The sequence below is a fragment of the Cercospora kikuchii genome (assembly GCF_019650295.1).
Source record: "Cercospora kikuchii DNA, contig_00007, whole genome shotgun sequence".
Taxonomy (NCBI): Eukaryota; Fungi; Ascomycota; class Dothideomycetes; order Mycosphaerellales; family Mycosphaerellaceae; genus Cercospora; species Cercospora kikuchii.
Window position 1 is genome coordinate 713091 of NW_025408588.1, and position 19472 is coordinate 732562.

Genomic DNA, 19472 nt, shown 5'->3' on the forward strand with positions numbered 1-19472 from the left:
AGATGAAATAACATTAAGATTTGTAGTGAAAGAAGGAGCTGATATAGCCACTCTCACTTGAAAGCACGATTCCTGACTGACGGCTTTCCCGTACCAGAAATCTTTCCATCATCTGATTATGTCCTATCGTCGGGTCCCTGATCTACAACCACTCTTCAATTACCACATCACTCCGAACGTCGCCTTCAAACTCCAGCGTCGGGTAAAGCTCTTTCGCAAAATCGTCCATTTCGATCTCGAACTGGGCAAGAGAATCTCGCTCGCCAGGCTCGTCATACCTCCCTTGCACATTAGCAGTAGTGCCCGCGACAGCTTCCGTTTCGCTGTGCAGATAGCTCCGGATAGCTTTTTTAATGTGGTCCAAGCGCAGTTTTAAGAACAAGTCCCGGTCGAGGTCAGCGCGAATCGTCTTCGTGGCCTCTGTCGCGTCTGGTTCACTTTCGACGTCGGAGTCCGGGAGCGGCACAGTCTCTGGCTCCCGTAGCCGGTCCAAGTCTTCCTCTCTCGCCTCAGTCGAGTGCGTGTGCAGCTCCTCGGGAGCTTCTAGCTCCAAGCTCGGTCGCGGAACAGAGTTCCTTCCAACAGCAGAATCTTTGACACCATCGTCCTCCAGCTCGTCAGCAGCTTCCTCGTCTTGCTTTTCACCTGCAGGCGTGCGCGTGTCTTCTTCGATCTCTGTGGTAATCAGCAGTGACGAGTCAGACTCATTGATCCGCGGCTGGGCATTGATTGCCTCAGTGGTCTTCCGCAAACGCTCTTTCCGCAGTCCCGTCCGAGTGCTCTGCGAGCGAGCGACTACAGCTTCCATTGCGTGTTGCAGCGCAACCGTGAGCGATTTGCTTCCCTCAATGGCGCCACCGGGAGGAGTCAAGCTTCCAGTAGCAGTTTTGGGCCTGCCCAACGGGCTCACAAATGGACTCGTAGAACCTCCACCCTCGATTGGAATTGAAGTTGGCAGCACCGGAACTGGAGGAAGTGGACTCAAATCTGGAATAGCAATCTGACTGTAATTGCTCGATTCGCTGCGAAGTCGTTTCGCTGATACCGAATGCGTTCTACTGACGTCTCGCGTTGGTCCCGAGAAACGTCCCGCAGGTAGCTCTGGAGGACCGACGGGGCTAGTGGAGCTGACCAGGTTTGGGCCATGGCTTTTGTATCGAGCACGATTTGGTGCACTCTTGGTTCTCTGACTTGTGATGTGCGATTCGGAGACGACGATATCTGACATTCGAGTCGATTCGGCTTGGACTGACCAAACATCGTCACCAGCCTTTGGATATCTTGCTTCAAGTGCGGACAGTCGCGCGTACAGTCCAGCATACTCATATGTAATGGGATCGTAGCTACTGTAACCGCTAGGCGTAGCACCAGTCTGCCCCAAGGGTCGATGCAAGGGCGCGGGAAGTCTCCGCGTCCGCTTCTTGTCAAACTCTTCCCGCAGTCGTAGCTGGGCGTTCTCGCGCTCGCCGTAGATGGGAGCAAGGTTGATGCCTAGAAGTCCCAGTAGGCAGTACGCTTGGTCTTCGATACGTTCCGTTTGCCTGCTTTGCATCCAAACTTGCACAGTTTCCATGAGACGAAGAGCGCTGGGCATCCATTGGCGTGAGAGATAGTTCAGACTGATGCTTGTAATCTTTTCGATCTTGGCGTTCAAGCAAGTGCCGAAGCCTTGACAGCTCAAGTCGCATTTCTGCAGCTGACACTTATGCCCGAAGATCTCCCAATCTCGGTTGAGGAAGACCACTTTACGCGGAGCAAGCAATTCCTGCAGCGTCCAGCCTCTACGGAACCACTCGCCTTGCACAAAGTCCATGATGGCGCTCTCGTGGTTCCTCAGAGGTCCGACGTCGTGCAAATAGGCGTAGCAAATCTGCGCATCCGCATAGTAGTGGAACATGGAATTGATGCATTCGGAAAGGTCGGCGCTGCTGGTCTTATCCATGCAGGCGGTGTCAATCCAGAGCCATTGGCAACTTCGCTCAATGCCGAGCGTGGTCATGGCTCGCGTCGTTGGAACATTTGTCCGCTGGATGAAGTCGCAGAAGCTTTGGAGTTTGCGGTATCCAGTCGAGGTGGTGTTGCGTCGCTTTTTCACATCTTTGTAGGTCGTTTCATCTGATGTCCAGCGGTGAGAGGCGATGTAATAAGGTGGGATGCTGCTCTCGCCAAATTCCTTCAGCTCCAGTGTAGACACGTTCAACAGCCGCATCTTGGAGTGTCGATGATGGCAGAAAGCCCAGATAGCATACTGGTGTGAGTCCGGTGCTAGAATGCAAAAGAGACATTGTGATGAGGATGCGGAGGCTGAGTGAGGGCGTGATCAGGCGATGCACTGTAGAGGCGGCCAGCGTGCTGTGTTCTGGACTCGGTGGCTGAGCTGTGGCGGCATGATTCGCTGCAGTTGTGGGCGGCCGGCATCCTTCAAGGCCAAGGCCGATGTGAATCCGATGCATAAGGGCATGGGAGCCGTCCTGGTTGTTCTTATCGGAGCAAAAGAATTCAGAAGAGTGGTGCATATGCCAGAAGAGTTGTCTCCCAATGCTGCTTCCTCCGATCTCGCCAGCAGGAACAAATGCGCAGGCTCAACTCCGAAGCAGGCACTCGGGAATATACCTTATACTCCAGGACGCAGTAGTGCAACAAACTCCGTTTCCACGCAGTGACGGTATCCACGATGGAGACTTCCCTACTGCGCTCTGTCTTGGTCAATGCGGTCAATCGGTTAGTCTGCTTGGGAGCGCTTTGGAGTCCCATCGGCGTAGAGTTCGACCGTACAGGTGTACGTCTCTAAGGTGAACGATCGCGCCCCGTTCTCCAGAGCTCGGTACGTTGATTGAAATTGTGGTATCATTGAAGAGTTATACAAGCGGCGAATCCCTCTTACTGCGCCATGCTATGCTTCCGTGCTCATACGCCCTCTTCCCTGCCATATGCTGCCCTGGCATATATCTTGCATCTAATATACACACTCGCCGGTTCGTATCTGTACAAATCGTCCTGATCGTCTATTGTGCAAGTGGAGAGAAGAGTCTGCGACGGAGTCAGCCACATTATTTTGGAGCAAGGCCTTCGACGGGGGCTACCTGATGAGTGTTGGTCGTGGGTTGCTTCGTGTGTAGCCCAGATAGATGATCAGTGGGAGGTAGCCGCTGTATCGATGTCAATGCGTGTCCTATCGTCGTTGAGAGTATGGTGGTCGTCGTACTAGTGGATGGCTACTCTGGAGAGGTCGATGACCCTCGCGATGCGCTCCTGTTCCTCCCGTCAGCAGTAATTCATCTCATCTCGCTCTTGACACAATCGCATGCCTTGCTCTCTTCGGACAGTTGCAACCACGCCATTTCTGCAGTGTTGTCTGATCTGGATGATGCTGCTCTCACGCGGAGGTGTTTGCGGAGGCCCATCGCAACTTCTCAAGATCGGAGCTTCTTGTCGCCGATGCACGGACTCTTGGCACGCACACGAAACTGGACTCGGCCATGCGACAACATCAGCGCCCGCCTTCGATCGCATTGAGCAACTCCGACCGCAGCACATTCCGCCCACCATGTCGACGCAATACGAGAACCTGAGCAGCGACCTCGTCTGGGAGGTGACCCGTACGTCGATTCCTCCATCTTCCAGGAAGGACAGAAATGGGTGGTGGGACTCGAGAAAGAAAGTATGCTGATCGGTGGGCATTGGGTATATCACAGGCAACAGCAACTCCTTCCTCGTCAAGCGCCGTCTGGGATCGGGCAAGCAGGTCGTCTTCTCCCGCGACCCGCTCAACCTCGTCAACAAGCACTCGCGCAAATATGTCGGATATGCCAACGAGAAGGTATCCTAATACTGACCCCCACCACTACTGCGAAACCACCGACCTAATACATCGCCCAGGCCATTGGCATCAACCCAGACGGAAACACCGTCACGCTGACCACCAAGCTCGCCTCGCGCGGCAACAAGCCAGCAAAGCAATACCAAACCTCCTCCTTCTCCGCCTCGACTCCTTCCCGCAAACTCTACACCAGCATCGTCAACTCCACCGCCAAGAAGGGTTACCGACCAGACCTCCGCGCCGAGGCCGTCTCCCGTGCATCCGCCGTTAAGCAGAGCCAGCGCGAGAACAAGAAGGACCGTGTGAGCAAGCCACGAGGAAAGAAGTCTCAGGGTGCGCAGGGTAACCAGTTCTTGAAGTTGACTGAGGAGAAGTAGAGCGTGGCTTTTCTTTGATGCGTGATCAGAAAAGAGCGGGAATCTTGCAGCGAGGGCTGGACATGGCATTTTGTCGGCTATCAGGGTCGCCGAGATAGAGAGCTCGACCAATGTCAAATGAGAAATGTGCTGAACAAGAAGCGCAGTATGAAGTTTCTTCTGTTCCTGGATCAAGTCGTCTTTGCGGAAGCGATAATTGATGTGCAGAATAGGGAGATGCGCTGGACCAAACCGCTGACTAGAATACTAGAACGTGAGAAAAGAGCACAGAAGCCGCGCGCCATTCGATCACCGTCCAGCATACATGTTCAAGATATATTCCACGAATCGCAACGCTCGCTTCTGCCTAGTAAATTCAATGGATAGGTCGTTCTGAGTAGAATGCTCGATTGTGGCACGGCATTTACACCGATGCACCGCTTTGTACGGTGAAAACTGGCGTGGAACGTGGTGTCTCTGGCAGGCAGCATGCCAATGTTTTGTCACTCTGAAGCTAAGTTTATCTCCACATGAAACTATGGGCTACTACAACCATGAGCCTGGAGCCGAATGACCACTCTACGAGGAACTTATCTTTTTTGGCTGCACCTACCCGCGGACTCCGGGCTTCACATGCGCCTTCGGGGCTGACGTTCATCAACAATCGTTTCTGGCTTGTTGGTCGAGTCGTTAAGTCGTTTCTTGAAACGCCGAAAGATGTGGACATGGTTGAAACCTGCTCGAAGTGTGCTGACTTGGTGCAAGTTCATCCCGATCATCTGCCAGCTGGCCAAGAATGATTGTTTTGCACCTTGCAAGCTCTCTTTTTGCATGAGCTTTGCGACTATCGGAGAACAGGATAGCCCAGCCCCTTACGATCTCGGATCCAAAGATTCTCTGAGCAGGCAGCTTCCAACACTCATATATTCGCCAGCATTCGCCGCTTCCAACGATTGCTTCTGGCTGGTTGGTTCGGTCGGTAAGTCGTTCGCACCGGACGCTCAAACTTCTGTGCTGATGTCGACATCTACTGGAAGCCGACTCGCTTCCATCGTATTCATGCCGGCACTGCCAGCTTCCCAGAGCGATTGTTTTGCCCTTGCCACGAATACTTCTGCTGTCAGCTTCGGGGAGTCGGGACTGTAGCAGATTTCTGGCGCTTGTGCGTCGTTCACCGACTCCTGTCTTTGTTTATTCCCGCGAACGAACAAGTTTCAGGCTCCATATAACATTCTATCTCTACGCCCAACAACGATCGTCTCTGGTGGGTTGGAATAGTCGGTAAGTCGTCGGGCGAATGACTGATGCTCGATCAGCTGCTGGTTCTGTTCAGCAACGAGGCTCCTAGGCAGTCCTCCGAAGAGCCACTGCCATGCAGGATTTACAGTTTCCCAGTGATGATTTTTTGCCCTTGCGTATTGGACTTTTTGCATGATATACGACTGATTCATTGGAGCAGCTGCTAGCCAATTCACGAAGTATACCAACCTCAGTGATGAAGTTGTACAGCATACTAGAGTGGTGATCTTTTTACCCCAGGGGTCTGTTATGTTGGTGCCGCCAACCAGATTAGACATCATGAGTATACTCCAACATGTCATATCTGCTTATGCCGCTGCTGATGCTCACGTTCTATATGCAGTCCAAGATCCCACACTTTTGAAAGATCGTTTCTGGTGCATTGGTGCAGTTAGTAAGTCGTCTGATTGACGCTTGACGATGCTAAGCTAGGCCTGCGGGGCCTAAAGCACTTGACTGGGGCTCTGGGTTCTACTGAAGACAAGCTGTATAACGAAGCAGGAACGATTGTTTTGCTACGCCAATAGATCTATTCGTAATGAAGACTACGAGATGCCTTTCTTGCTAAATTGGAAGACTGGAACTTTTGCGTTCGCTCCTGTCGGGATTACTAGGTATATATTGTCCGTTTCTTGAGACCTCGTGAACGACTAAGAACCTTGAAAGAGCTACACATGCTTGAATCAAGCTGTCGCCGGGTCCCGATTGTGGTAGCTCTCACTGTATCAGTCTCAGGCAAATTCAGCTCAAACTTCTCTTCGACGGACTCTGATATTTCCTTCGGAGGATCATCATGGTCGTTGATTCACGGGATTCATATTACGACTACCCGAAAATCGGCTCCGGAAAGGTGGTCACGCCGTGAGACCTTCGTACGAACGATCGACTAAGATCTGCCAGCTCTTGGCAGTGGAACTGGGTGCCTTGAGACAAGACTATCAGTCAGCCATAATTTGCCCTTTTCGTTGCGCGTCAAACATTAGTCCACACACTTTCACCGGTCCAGACTGTCTTCCAGGTTCTCCTACCAGGTCTGCCCGTCCAACTATCCGCGCTGCCATCTATAGTGTCGAGATGCCAAGCCTCTTACACCAAAGGGGCTGAAGCGTTTCCAAGATATCTTCGGTTAAACTTTCGCCGTAAGTGGATCTTATAGGGCTCAGGGCTTCGTATTTTGATATATCTTGCTCGGAACATCCGTCTACAGCTACTGCTAATACATCAGCAAAGACGTACAGAACACAGGAGAACACAAACATATCGCATATCGAAGACCAGGTACGTTCCATGGTCACCCAGGCATTGCCTTGGATTACACCGATTTAGGCTCTTCCTAACACCATGTTTTAGACCATCGAAGCCATGAAGCTCAACTCCATGATCGCCGTCATTATCACAGCCCTGATGGCGCATACCGAGATCGTAGCAGCCCAACGTGGTATTCCAGCAGGAGCAGTTCGTCCTTCTTTCTCATTCCCCGCCATTTGATGTCAAGGCTAAGGATCGAATAGCTGCGTTGCACGACCGACGAGGACTGCACCAAACAAGGGTGTTTGGGATATTGTGCTTCGAGGCTGTATTGCAGATGTATTTCATAGACAAGTCAGACGAATCGAATGAGCTGTTACTTGAACTTGTTCGTGACAATGTCCCTTTTTCGATGACATGTCTGTTTTCCAGCTTTCGTATACGCTTCTCTCGGACGCAACTGCAACAGATGCCTCTGGCACGTTGGTGGAATGGATAGGTCGCTAGCATTCGGCTGGCGCTCCAAAATGCGTATTGGAAGTAGTCGATGAAGTCCTAAAATGACCTTGCTGGAGCGGTCGCTATGCACTATCGACTGCTGGAGGTAATTGTTTTGCCCAAGGGTGGTTGGTTGGGTTCGCTCAGAGCCCTTCCTTACCTTCGAGGTGATTCGATTTTTGCAAATTGTCACACTCGCCTTCCCATTAAGCTTGGATATACAAATCTAACCTTCTGCTCCTTAACGACTGTCTCCGGCAACTTGGTGAAGTGGGTAAGTCGCAAGTCTTATGCCTGGTGCTCCGCCAAACAGAGAAGCTCTTTCCATTCAAGGCAGTTGGCCTAGGCTGGAAACAGGCCCGTTGCCAGCTACTGGAGGCGATTGTTTTGCCTTCGTTGTCGCTTTTTGCAACATGATTGACTTCCGTCAAGCTTCAGCATAGACCTGATTCAGCTTCCTTTTTTGTGTTTGACCGCACCAGTCGGTAGCATGCATATTCTCTTCGAAGTGGTCCACCTCCAACCAATCGTCTCAGGCAACTTGGTCTATCACATAAGTCGTCGGGATTCTGGCGCTGTGGGACAAATATAGTGACTCTGAACGTTCACAAGATCTATCGGATCTCAAGTCCTTTCAAAGTCGCGGACGCAAGCAACCTGGGGCAATTGTTTTTTTGCCTCTTACGATGGCTTTTTGCTAGATCTCGCGTGGTATTCAAAGCAGCCTGCAATGCCTCTCATCTTCTCATCTTGTCCTTCCGTTCTTGAGATAGCAAGATATCTGGACGTGACGCAGCCTTCCAACTTCGAACGCTCATCTCTGGCTTGATTGTAAAGCGGTAAGTCGTCGGTTCTAGTGCTGATGCTCGTGAATGCTGCGATGCCGGCGATTCCAGGCCTGAATTGACCTTAAATCCTCGGAATTCATCAGCCCACTGATCAGCCGGACGTGATTGTTTTGCCCAAGTTTGTTTCTTTTGCACTATGCCATCTGCCTACCGGACTGAGCTTGAGATGCAGAAATCGGGAAGACTGCTCAATACACCCAGCCGATCGATCGCCTAAACAGCTAACGGGACCTATACATACACATAAAGCTTGAGAAACGTAAGCATTCAGCGCAAATTAATTGATTCTGCTACCTACTTTTCTTGCTCTCCTCGCAATACCATTCATTCTCAAGTCCTTCGCGTCGTGTTACCAAAAGTGATCGAAGAATGTCGTAAACGTCTGGCATCAAGTGCAGCTAGTCCGAAAACCTTCTCGCTCTCTCGAACGCCTCAACGCCATCACTTGGCAAGACTCGATCGTTGCTGAAGGCATTTTCCCCATCATCTCGCCTCGCTATTTTGCGTGGCGGTTCGCCAAAGGCTGGTCTGCCTGCTGACATAGCCTCTGCGAAGTCCTCGTCTGGGGCGGTTAGGGATCCGTCGCGTCCTGCCATTGGGTAGTCGGTCATTTCGAGATCCCGACCTCCGGTTTGCAATGCACGGGTTCGTCTGTTTGGAGGCACAGGATTGGAATACCAATATTGCGGAAGACCGTTGGTGAAAGGTCCAGAACTCTGGTATCCAAGCATATGTGACGGCTGCTGCGCCGCCGTGAAAGCACCAGTCAAACCAGGTGGAGCTGCCAGATTTCCGAAGCTGTCCTCTCTTGCTCTCCTCGGCCCCTCGGTCGAGTGCTATTCCCACCTCGATGGCTGCGGCGGCATAGCAGTATTCTACCTCTGCTGTCTGAAGCCTTGACCAGGAAGACCCGCCGGAGGTGGAGGAAGGCCTGGGTGGCCCGGGAGACCCATTGGCGGAGGGGGCAGTCCAGCTGGCGGCGGAGCGCCTTGGAAGCCTTGGTGCATACCTGGCGCAGCTGGAGGCCCGCCATATCCTGCGGTGCTAGGCGGAGGTCGAGCGGGCAGGCCTGCTGCTGAAGGTGGTGCTTGCAGAGGAGATTGATTGTAGTTCCGTGGAGGCAAACCTTGCGGAGGCTGATGCGGTAATGATGGAGGTGGTTGAGGCATGCCGCCGTTAGGCATGCCATATGGAGAAGGAGGTGGCAGATTCGAGGGCGTCGGAGGCGGCTGGTAAGCTGGGTAACCTCCGTATGCTGGCGGTGGTTGAGGCGTAGGTCTGCCTCCCATGCCATTTGGTGGCCCAACAGGATATCCATTCGCTCCAGTCATGTTTACTGGTGCCATACTCTGTGGTGCAGAAGGTGTCCCGCTGGGCATGACCAAAGCTGCTGGTAAAGCAGGAATGGCGACTTCCACGCCGTGCTTCTTCGCCTGTGCTGCAAGTGCTCGCTCAGCCGCATCACCATGTCTCTCGCCCTTGCCGTCCTTCTTGTATGCGTACTGCACAGTAATTTCCTTGTTCATGAGGTACTGGCCATGCATATGCTCAATCGCCTGATCAGATGCCTCGAAAGATGCGTAGCTGACGAAGCCGTAGCCTTTCGAAAGATTCGCCTCGTCTCTTGCGACCTTTGGTGCAGCGACCAGAGGCCCGAACCTGCTGAAGGTGTCGTATAGCACTTTCTCGTCGACCATGTTGTCCAAATTACCAACAAATAGCTCCGCTCCCACACCTGCGCCGCCTCCCAGTCCTCCTCCTTCGCCATTCGGCCCTCTCTTGTCCGCGGAAGCTTTGTTGACTCGGATCGGCTTGCCATATACCCTGATCTGGTTCATGATCTTGCACGCATAATCCGCATCTTCCTCACTGCCAAACTCGACGAATCCATATCCTTGGTGCGACTGCGTGACGCGATCTTTCGGTAGGTGGACGTTAATGACAGGCCCAGCTTGCAGCATCAGCTCCCAAACCAACGCATCGGTACATCGCTCGTCGAGGTTTCCAATGTAGAGCGTACTGTCCTTATCCTGCTCCCAGTGGCGCGCAGCAGACATGTTTGGCGCGAGATGTGTGAATGGGAAATATTCGTTGTCGCAAAAGTTGAAGATTGAAGGCGCAGAGTGACGCGGAGTTTAGGTCCGTCGCGCCGAGCGACTCGTGATGATGACAGCCAACGATACACGCCAGCTCTCACGTCCCAACTTCCACAACACACCACATGCGCCGGCAACGATACTGAGGGCAAAGCGCCCCAGTCCATCTTCCACTTCACTTTTCTGAACTTTCTGACTTACTTTCCACGTTTTCCTTCCATTCCGAGCTCTTCCACTCGCCAAACTAAACCATCATGGCGTACCTCTTCTACACCTTCCTCTTCGCCTTTCTCATCTTATCAACAGGTCCTTACCACATCCCTTCCCTCCTCAGAACTCCAACTAATCTCTCAACCAGTCCTCTACGCAACCCGTAACACCTGGAAACCCTACGCCCCTCCAATCCCCTACCTGACCGCGCCCGGCGAAATCCCCACCTGGGCCTGGAACATCTACGACCGCGTGAACGCCTACATCGACCGCTGGCGCTACTCTGCCCTGCCCTCATCCTTCCAAAATGAAGCCGAGCAAGGGTTTCACTCGTCGAATTTCGACATTGCAGAGAATATCCAAGGCGAAGACTCAAGGTCTGGATTGTCGGGGCAGCAGAAAGCGGAGGTCTACGGGATCATGAGGAGGCAGGGAGTCACGTTCGATGAGGCGAGGAGGTTGTTCACTGAGAGGCAGTTTGCTGCTGCGGGGATTGGGCCGGATGGGAGGCCGTTGGATAAGAAGGCTGTGGTGTTTTCTTAGGGTTCTTCTGTTTTGGGGTTTTTCTTTGAGGGCAAAGGGCATGTGCTGTGATACAGCTGGGCGTGCCTTGATGGCGTAAAGCTAGGAGCATTTTTGGGTCACATGTACAGTGCATATTCATTTATCGACGGAGCATGGAAGATGCAGCTCGAGTGCCAAGCTCTGAGACACAGGTAGAAAGCACGCATACTGCTACATCTATCACTCAGGAATGCGATGAGTGCACTACTCGAGATCAACCTCCCTACGATCGATCCCTCTTCGTGAACTGATCGAATCTGTCCCGGATACCGAAATGTGGCATGCTTGGCTTTCCTCTCAACTCTTGGAAGTCCGGCATCAGCGACATTCTCTTCTCTCTCGGGGCACCTGTAGTATCCGTGTACACCTTCTCCAGCAGCTCCGCACCCTTGATCTTGTCCACTTTCTCGAAGCGCGTCTGGCTCTTGGAAGAGTCGAAGAATTCTTCACCCTTGCCCTCAGCCGCCAGCATCATCAAGTCAGTAGTCTGCCGAATGGATGTGAGGCTCTCGAGAAGGACCGGAGCTTCCGGAAGCGCTTCTACGAAATCGACGAGATCATCGACGTCGAGCTTGAATGCTGTCGCAGCTTGTGGTGAGATATGGCGCACACTTGGGTCGAGTGGCAGTCGGAGGAGCGAATCGCTGATGTGATTGAGAGCCTCGAAATAAATGAGCTCTTTGATCTGCTCGGGCAGGCCGAGAAGGACGGAGCTCATGATGTTGGACAGATACCTTGTCAGTTCTTGTATGTACGGACTGGCGGTATCAGGCGTGTAAGTGCTGGTCCATTCGTATTCTGCAGTGTCGATCAGGTCATCGATCTTGCTGTTGACGAGCTCAAAGATGCGCTTTTCGGCACGCTTCTTAGCTGAATTGAACTGGCCGGTGGCGTTGAGTTTGATAGGTCCTGCCGCGCTGCTGCTTGATCTCGCTTCGACAAGAAGATCCTCGAGATCGGTGCAGGCTTGCTCGAAGTGATCGAGGTTGGTGAGGATTTGCACGATCTGACCAGGATACTGCGACGAAAGGCGATCCACGAGACTGCGGCAAACCTTGTCGACCAGCAATTCGTCCAGACTCTCTTTCAAAGTCTTGTCGATAACCGTGGTATGGCGGAAGTGGTCGTCGGAGAACAGGTAGATCTGGTTCAAGAAGTTGCGGATGTCAATGCAGACAAGTGGGTACATCTGGCTGAAAGGAAGAACGCATGGATACGACAACTCCTCGGCGTTCTCCTGCCCAGCAGGTGGCGTGTACCAAGACACCGAGATGACTTTGGTGTACTCGTCGGCATTATTAATCGGCATTGGCATATAGTCGTCAGTGCTGACAATCTGTGATCACGTTAGATGAAAGTCTTGTATGACATTTCTTACACTCACCTCTTGGAAGTCGTCACTGAACCGTCTCTTCAGCAGTGAGCTGTACTTATCAAAGAGAGTCAACAGAAGCCCGTCGAGACTGGCAACTGAGTAACCCCAGCTGTCCATGGTTTGTATGAACAGCGCAATCACGCCCTTGACCTTCAACAGCCGCTCATCGTTATCCACATGATGCAACGCAGTGCTAATGAGTGACACTGAAGACTGGCACATGCTCTCCCAGAGTTCGTCAATGTCGCTCTGGGAGCGGAAATTCTCGGTCTTCTGCATTGTTGCTTTTTCCACGATCGCAAAGCCTGCGATGCCCTCGAGCAATCCGCTAAGGCTGCTGTTGTCTTCCTCGAGAAGATTTATAGTCTGTGGAATCAGCAAGTCTTTTTGCCTGCGTCGAGTGGCGGCATAGTCGGCGCGGAACTTCTCGGTCTCTCCGAGCGCATCGTGAATATGCAGGCACTCAAATAGAGGAGAGAAGTCAACCTGGACCTCCTCGTTGTTGAGCACGTCGAACTCCTCGTCTTCATCAGCGACCAGCTCCACTGCTGAGTTCAATCCAAAGGACCCGAGATATTCGTCCTTCTCGCCACGCTCTTTCTGTCGGGCGCGTCTCATCTCCGTGTGGTAGAATGCTACCTCGCCAAGAAATTGTGATGTCTCTCGAATGCGATACAGCCACGTGTGCAAGTCCTGAGTGACAGCTTCAGCGATCATGCGTTGTGTAGCTGGTACGGAGCGCTCGATCATTTCCGCGATCTTGTACCTAGTAACCTCGCGTAGATGGACGTTTTGCAGCTCATCGAGAGCGCGAAGTGCGGCGTAGTGATTCTTCTTGCCGAGCAGATCGTGCACTTGGTTGGCCAGACGAAGGACCTCCAAGCAGTCCTTGAGGGCTTGTGTTGCATCGTCAATATTTTGGCGCACACTTCGGGAGTCAACCAGCGCTTTCTTCTGCTCTGCCAATTTCTCGGTACTGGCCTCGATACTTCTGCTCAGCTGCATAATCTCGGAAGTCAAGTTGACAGTCTCTTCTCGGACAGATTGTAGTTGGTTGACACTGGTGATGAATTCCTGGTGGTTCGAATTACATATAGACTCGATCTGTGCCTCTCGATCTGCCGAGACATGGTTGAGAGCATGGATGAGAGGGGTGACCTGAGTCTGAGTTTCGGCATTCTTGAGCAGTGGGATCAATTGATCAAGGTAGTCGGACTCGGACGAGGATAGTATGATCTGTAGGACATATGTCAGCCGGCATTGAAGCGAATGATTGCAAGATGCGCTTTGGTTGCTTGACTTGTGGGCCACGAGAACACAGGCGAAGCTGCACAGACGGTGCGACCGCTCAGTGAGTGGATAATTACACACCTGTTGTACTGCACCAGTGAGATCATCGTATTGATCGGCAATAAGTCCAGGCATTGCGCTATCAGTGAATGGCGCCCTGCCAATTCTGAAACACAATCTCACTTGCGCTCACCTCGCAGCGCAATCTCCAACACAAACTTCACTGCACCGAGTGTCTTTCTCCTGCGTCTTCCAGTCTCAAACCAATACACCTCGTGCAAACGCCAAGCCAAGATGGAGCCTCTTCGCCTCCAGCCTCCAAGATGTCGATGCGTGTTAATGCCGAGAGATCCAGAAGAGCCCAAACGACTGGCACGTGCGCTTTGCAGAGCAGCGACAGAGCGCGATATTGCGCCTGGTAGCCGGCACGTAATGGCCGAGAGCTGGCGCCCGGTCCCACGGAAGGTTCAAAGCTACGAGGAGACACTCCGCGCAGGTACCAGAGCGCAATGAGCTGCGACAAGATGGCAAAGGCGACGCTTTGATGCTGCGCTTTCGTCAGAATGAAGCCTATGCGGCGCGGAGCAGACGAAACCACCAAGGCAGCAGCCACGACGCTGCTCGGGGCCAACGTACTCACGGAATGCAATTGACAGAGCTCCTTCACGACAAAACGACCGAATGCACCAGACAAGAAGCTGCCACAGAGCAGAAATAGATTGCGAACCGAAATTCTGGCGCGCAAACCAAAAGGTGAGGTGTAGAGTCGCGTTCCCAGCCAGTGCCCGGATCACCAATGAGCAGTCCCGCCAAGCCTGATGAACGCCTGACCCAAGCTTTTCCGGGGGCCCTGCTAGCGCGAAGCCACTCCCGCGTTGGCTCCACTGGCGAGCTCGGGCCTCTATCAAAATCCCATGGGAGCAGGAAGTGAACACAAGTATCTGGGTGGAGTCGCTGCATGGTCAGAAAGAACTCCAGACGAAAGATACGTCGCATATGAGGCATTTCCGTCACTGCTAGCTATTGTGCGCGACTTGCACGTCGTGCTACACGCTCGCAACCATTGCTCACGGCATTGCTCGCAGCCATGGATTATGCGAAGAGTGTGGGTGGGTCTTCGAACTCTATCCAGCAGCGTAGAGACGGCGAAGACACCACAATGAAGTGAAGTTTCATCGCTCATGGCTGTTATGGACTGCGGCAAATTGGACGAGCAGCTGACGACCAAGGGCTGTCGACTGGCACCAGTTTGGTGCGTGCAAAGCGTCGAGCGTCCAGCGCCGGCGTGAAGGTGCGAAGCGAGTGTGTTTGTCGAGAGGAAGGTGGTGCTGGTGGTGTGGAGATCCCGCAGTTCTCTCCCGCTGCCGCACTGAGGTTCAAAATCGCCTCGCCCTCCTCTCTCGCACTTCCCTCCTCTCCTCTTCTACCGACACACATCAGCCTCATTTGTTTGATCACCCATATTGCCACCCTTGGTGATCGCAGACCTCGTGCATCACCTCCCTCGGGCATCATCCTTCGCTCAGCAGACGGCACCATCACACGCAGCATCCTCACCCTCGTTGGCTCCAGCCTCCAGCTCATTGACCGCTGACTGACGTTGGCCGCGATACCCAACACATCCCTTGGGCAGCCCAGAAGAGCATAGCACAGCACCGCTAGCCACTCTTGCAGCTTGCACCACTACCCTTGGTAAGTGGCACCTGCTCACCGCGCTCCCTGACTGCGAAAAGCTGACCCGGGCGCAGCCAACACAGCGACCGTCACCCAGAGACAACATGTCCGCCAACACCTCGAACCACGCCACCGCCGACAAGGGCAAGGGCAAGGCCCCACGCAGCCCGCCGCCGGGTGTCGTCTTCCCACTGCAGCCGTATGTCACCTGTTGCACTCCCTCACCTCACTGACCACTGGCTGACTTCACCAGACGCAGCCGTGTCCCGAGAGGAGAGAGCACCTCCACTGCTCGTCCAGCTCAGCCAAATGGCGGCAGCGGCGCCGCCGTGGCGGACCCGTTCACCTCAGCTGGCCTCGCCGCCCGCTTGAACAGCATCACGCTCAGCGGCGATTCTCCCAAGTTCGAGCCAGGCAACGTACTCATCAAGCACCTGCTCAGCGGCAGCACCCCAGACGAGGCAGCCGAGGCGCCATCTTCTGCCCCAGGTCCAGCCATCGTCGCCTCGGCAAAGGCCAAGGGCAAGCAGTCCGCCAAGGAGAACGCACCCATCGGCCCTCTCCCAGTCGGCAGCATTCCTCGTAAGGTCCGCTTCACCACCGATGTGGGTCCCGTGGAGGCTTGTCGCTACCTCAAGGTCATCGAGATCGAGGACCGAGCTGACTTTGATGATGGTATCGCTGCCCTGAGTGCCGATGTATGTTGCTGCCCCTCGCCCACATGGCATCGCCCTTGCTGACATCACCGCAGTTCCAATTCCACCTCGATGAGCACGTCTACGACCTCAAGATCTCTGAGCCAAGCAACATGTGCACGACCTTCACTGCTTGGTTGGTCTTCAACGATCTTGAAGTGACACCTGCCTTTCAGAGCCTCTTGGATATCGTTCGGCCGAAGTGGAAGTATGAGTGGGTTAGCCACAGCGCCTACGATGGCGCGGTCGGATACCGCATCTATGCCAACAGCACCCCAGCCTACCACTACGACGGCCAATTCGTGTTCGTCTGCCGACCACTCACGGCCATCACCGCTGCGGGCCTCGACGAGCTTGAGTCCGGCATTACGCAGCTGGGCTTCGACCACGGCAAAGTCTTCGCCAGCAAGGACATTCCATGGCAGCCTTCCACGGACTGGCAATACCGCTTCGAGCTGACTCGTATCACCGACGCTCACGAGGTCCTTAAGAAGATCAATTTCATGAACCCTCACCACTTCAGCGTAAGTACACCCCGCCGCTCATCTGCCATTCACATCACTGACAGCACGTAGCAATTCGCAGTGACTGCTCAGCCGTACGGCGACAATCTGAGCCTCAGCACAGATAACGATCACCTTCTCCACGTCACCTGCAGCCCGACTGGCCGCACTGCTTGGTCCACCGGCAGCAACGGTGTACCTCGTCCATGCACACCACCAATCGTCGTGCCAAAGGTGCCGGAGCCTTACTGTTACCGCGACCGCTACGAGATCGACAGCGCCACCTCATACCAACAGGCTGACCCATTCGTGTCTTCCTCGATGGCTCAAGCCGGCCCGAGCACCCACCCCAACCAAGGCGGCTTGTATCGCCCACCGCAGCGTCGTGGAGACTCCGCTCCCAATGGCCAGCCACTGCGCAACCGCCAGCTTGGCCGTCGCGACGACACTGCTGGTGAGGGCTCTGAGTCTCAGGCAGTTGTTCTCGACCGTATCGTCAGCGGCCAGGACGTTCGCACCACCCTCATGATGCGCAACATTCCAAACAGCTGGACCTTCCGTGAGCTGAAGCGTCGCGTCGACCAAGTTGCCAAGGATCAGTACGACTTCTCGTACTTGCGCATCGACTTTGAGAAGAACACCAACGTCGGCTACGGCTTCATCAACCTCATCAGCCCATCTACCACGGCCCAGTTCGTCGAGAACATCCAAGGCACCGAGTGGTCGCCAGGCTCGCACCCGCGCAAGAACGTGCAGTTGTCGTATGCTGCTGTGCAAGGTATCGATTGCATCGTCGACAAATTCCGCAACTCGTCGATCATGTCGGAATTCCCGGACTATCGCCCAAAGTTGTGGTATACTCCATTCGACGCTCCTCACCCTGCTGCTGTCGGCACTGAGAAGCCATTCCCACCGTCGAACAACATCACCAAGCACCAGCGCTCGCGCGATAATGCGGGCAGCATTGGCCTGTTCCCGCCACAGCACCGGCGTCAGTACGGTGACCGCTCCCGCCGCTCCCAGTATGATCGCGGCACCCAACACCAAATGACTGAGGAGGCTCTGTACTCAGCTCCGGCTTACGGCTACGACAATTACACTGCCGCTCCAGGCCAGCAGTACCTTCAGCCACCAATGCCGATGGCACAACACCCAGCGTTCATGCAGTACATGCCAACGTATGGTCCGGGCCCTTACGTCTACAACCCGGCGCCATACTACCCACCTCAGCCGATGCAGTTCGGCGGGCAGTACATGCTGCCACCGACACCCCAAGGCTGGCCACATCCGCCGCCACCACAGGCCTTCGGCACGGCCTATGCAGGCAACCCACAGCAAGTCCCACGCGTCATCGTCGGCGGCTACCAACAGGTTCCACCACCGGCCACCAACCAGGGCACCGTTGCTGAGGCCGAGACCGAGGAGGTCGAGGCAAGCAACCACTAAAGGCAGCACTTCTCTGACCTTTTGTTCGCACACATGCGTCTGTGGCTTTCTGTTCACGCACACGCGTCTCTGATTTTCTGTTCGCGCACACGCAGCTAGGATGACACACTCAGCGGCGGCCAATGCTGCCGAGTGAAAGAGCTTCTAAGTAGACATCCGTAATAATGACATCCACTTGACCTTCGCTTTTTGTGCACTCCAGTCTCTACTTCTCTTCATACGACCTTGCTGTCGACATTGCTGTCGACTGCTCAATGATTCAATCATTTCGAGTCGTGCACTGTCGCTGTCACAGAGTCTGCCGAGAATGGCGGGGCGCCTCCAGATCTTGAGCCACCTCGTTGCCGTCGATGGTACGGACGGGTCGAGATCTCTAGTCGTCTTGATTGAGTCTTGTTGAGCCAAACCACTATCTCTGCGAATGAGAAATGCCCCAATGCCAATACTGCTCTCGATTACTGGCGTTTTGATTCGTCCACATCCCAGAGCCGGTGCCGACAAGGCTCTCCTTCCATGGGTAAGAGCTACTGCAATGGCAACACTGTTCCATTTTGCTCGCGTTTTTGGTCGATGCTGGCTTTAGAGCAAGGATTGGAATGACCACTGCTTCTGTTCATGCGAGGTGTCACAATGGCAACACTGCTCCAGATTACGCGCATCTGGGTTGATCCTGAGCTGAGAGTTGGAAATGGGCTTGGCCACTGCTTCTGTGGATGAGGATCCGCCTATGCTAATGCTGCTCCAAATTGTCGGTGCGGTATATTGTACCGGTCTTGGAGTCAGTAGTGGACTGCTCACTGCTTCTCATAAGGCGACTCCATTCAAGGCCGACAGTGATCCAGACTGTCGATATGGTGTAGTGTACCAGTTTCGGAGTCAGCGCTGATTGGATCGCTGCTTCTGCATGTGGGAGAAAAGTGCAATGCCCACATAGCTTCAGCTTGCTTGGATATCATTTCATCCTGGCTTAGGAGTCAGCAATGGACTTTGGTACTGCTTCCGTGACTCGGGCTCTATTCAAGGCTGCTAGAGATCCAGATCGCCGGCATATTGGTCTGTCATGGCCTTGGAGTCAATGCGGGCACAGAGACTTTCTGTCGGACGACGACCTCTCCAGATGGCTTCATCAAAAGCTACTGCTTCGAGGTATCCTTCCGCTGGGCGGGAGTAGATAGCAACGCAATTGAGCCAGCCTTCAATCTTCCAGGACAATTGAGTCCGTGGTGATGCTTTCATTGTGACCCATATTCCTGGCCATCCTTTAAACGGACGGCTTGAAGTTTGACAGACTCGAAGATTAGAGCCCGTGACAATTCTGAGTTTCGTATTCGGTCCACGTGGGAGTCGCATTGGCTGCTGCGCTCTGGATGCTTCGAACTCTCAATAATCTTACGACGAAAGCATGGCTTGAGATGAACATGCTTCTGTTGGTGTTGATGTTGTGAAAGCTGGTGTTGCTCTAGATGAATCGAAGTAGGTGTTCGTGGTGGTAATGGAGTCGATGGACTACGTTGTATCTCTGCGTTGCGTGATGTTGCAGCGCCGCTAGT

At 53.8% G+C, this 19472-nt stretch overlaps 6 protein-coding genes across 6 annotated transcripts; 3 read left to right on the plus strand and 3 right to left on the minus strand.

Annotated features, from left to right (window-relative positions):
* Positions 1–142: 142 nt before the first annotated feature.
* Positions 143–2209, minus strand: CKM354_001039200 (uncharacterized protein; the record flags this gene model as incomplete). Its single annotated transcript, XM_044805849.1, has 1 exon — positions 143–2209. One exon carries the CDS (start codon positions 2207–2209, stop codon positions 143–145), a length of 2067 nt encoding a protein of 688 aa, XP_044661784.1.
* Positions 2210–3547: 1338 nt separating this feature from the next.
* On the plus strand, positions 3548–4197 carry CKM354_001039300 (uncharacterized protein; the record flags this gene model as incomplete). Its single annotated transcript, XM_044805850.1, has 3 exons — positions 3548–3599; positions 3696–3820; positions 3880–4197. The coding sequence occupies 3 exons, from the start codon at positions 3548–3550 to the stop codon at positions 4195–4197; spliced, it is 495 nt and encodes a 164-aa protein (XP_044661785.1).
* A 4747-nt stretch (positions 4198–8944) lies between these two features.
* CKM354_001039400 (U2 snRNP complex subunit HSH49) lies at positions 8945–10126 on the minus strand (the record flags this gene model as incomplete). Its single annotated transcript, XM_044805851.1, has 2 exons — positions 8945–9141; positions 9196–10126. The coding sequence occupies 2 exons, from the start codon at positions 10124–10126 to the stop codon at positions 8945–8947; spliced, it is 1128 nt and encodes a 375-aa protein (XP_044661786.1).
* Positions 10127–10419: 293 nt separating this feature from the next.
* CKM354_001039500 (uncharacterized protein) lies at positions 10420–10918 on the plus strand (the record flags this gene model as incomplete). The annotated part of the gene is made up of 2 exons (XM_044805852.1): positions 10420–10471; positions 10524–10918. 2 exons carry the CDS (start codon positions 10420–10422, stop codon positions 10916–10918), a joined length of 447 nt encoding a protein of 148 aa, XP_044661787.1.
* Positions 10919–11162: 244 nt separating this feature from the next.
* CKM354_001039600 (Rab GTPase-binding exocyst subunit SEC15) lies at positions 11163–13739 on the minus strand (the record flags this gene model as incomplete). The annotated part of the gene is made up of 3 exons (XM_044805853.1): positions 11163–12275; positions 12324–13550; positions 13686–13739. The coding sequence occupies 3 exons, from the start codon at positions 13737–13739 to the stop codon at positions 11163–11165; spliced, it is 2394 nt and encodes a 797-aa protein (XP_044661788.1).
* Positions 13740–15382: 1643 nt separating this feature from the next.
* CKM354_001039700 (uncharacterized protein) lies at positions 15383–17922 on the plus strand (the record flags this gene model as incomplete). Its single annotated transcript, XM_044805854.1, has 4 exons — positions 15383–15477; positions 15532–15976; positions 16030–16497; positions 16549–17922. 4 exons carry the CDS (start codon positions 15383–15385, stop codon positions 17920–17922), a joined length of 2382 nt encoding a protein of 793 aa, XP_044661789.1.
* Between the last annotated feature and the right edge of the window lie 1550 nt (positions 17923–19472).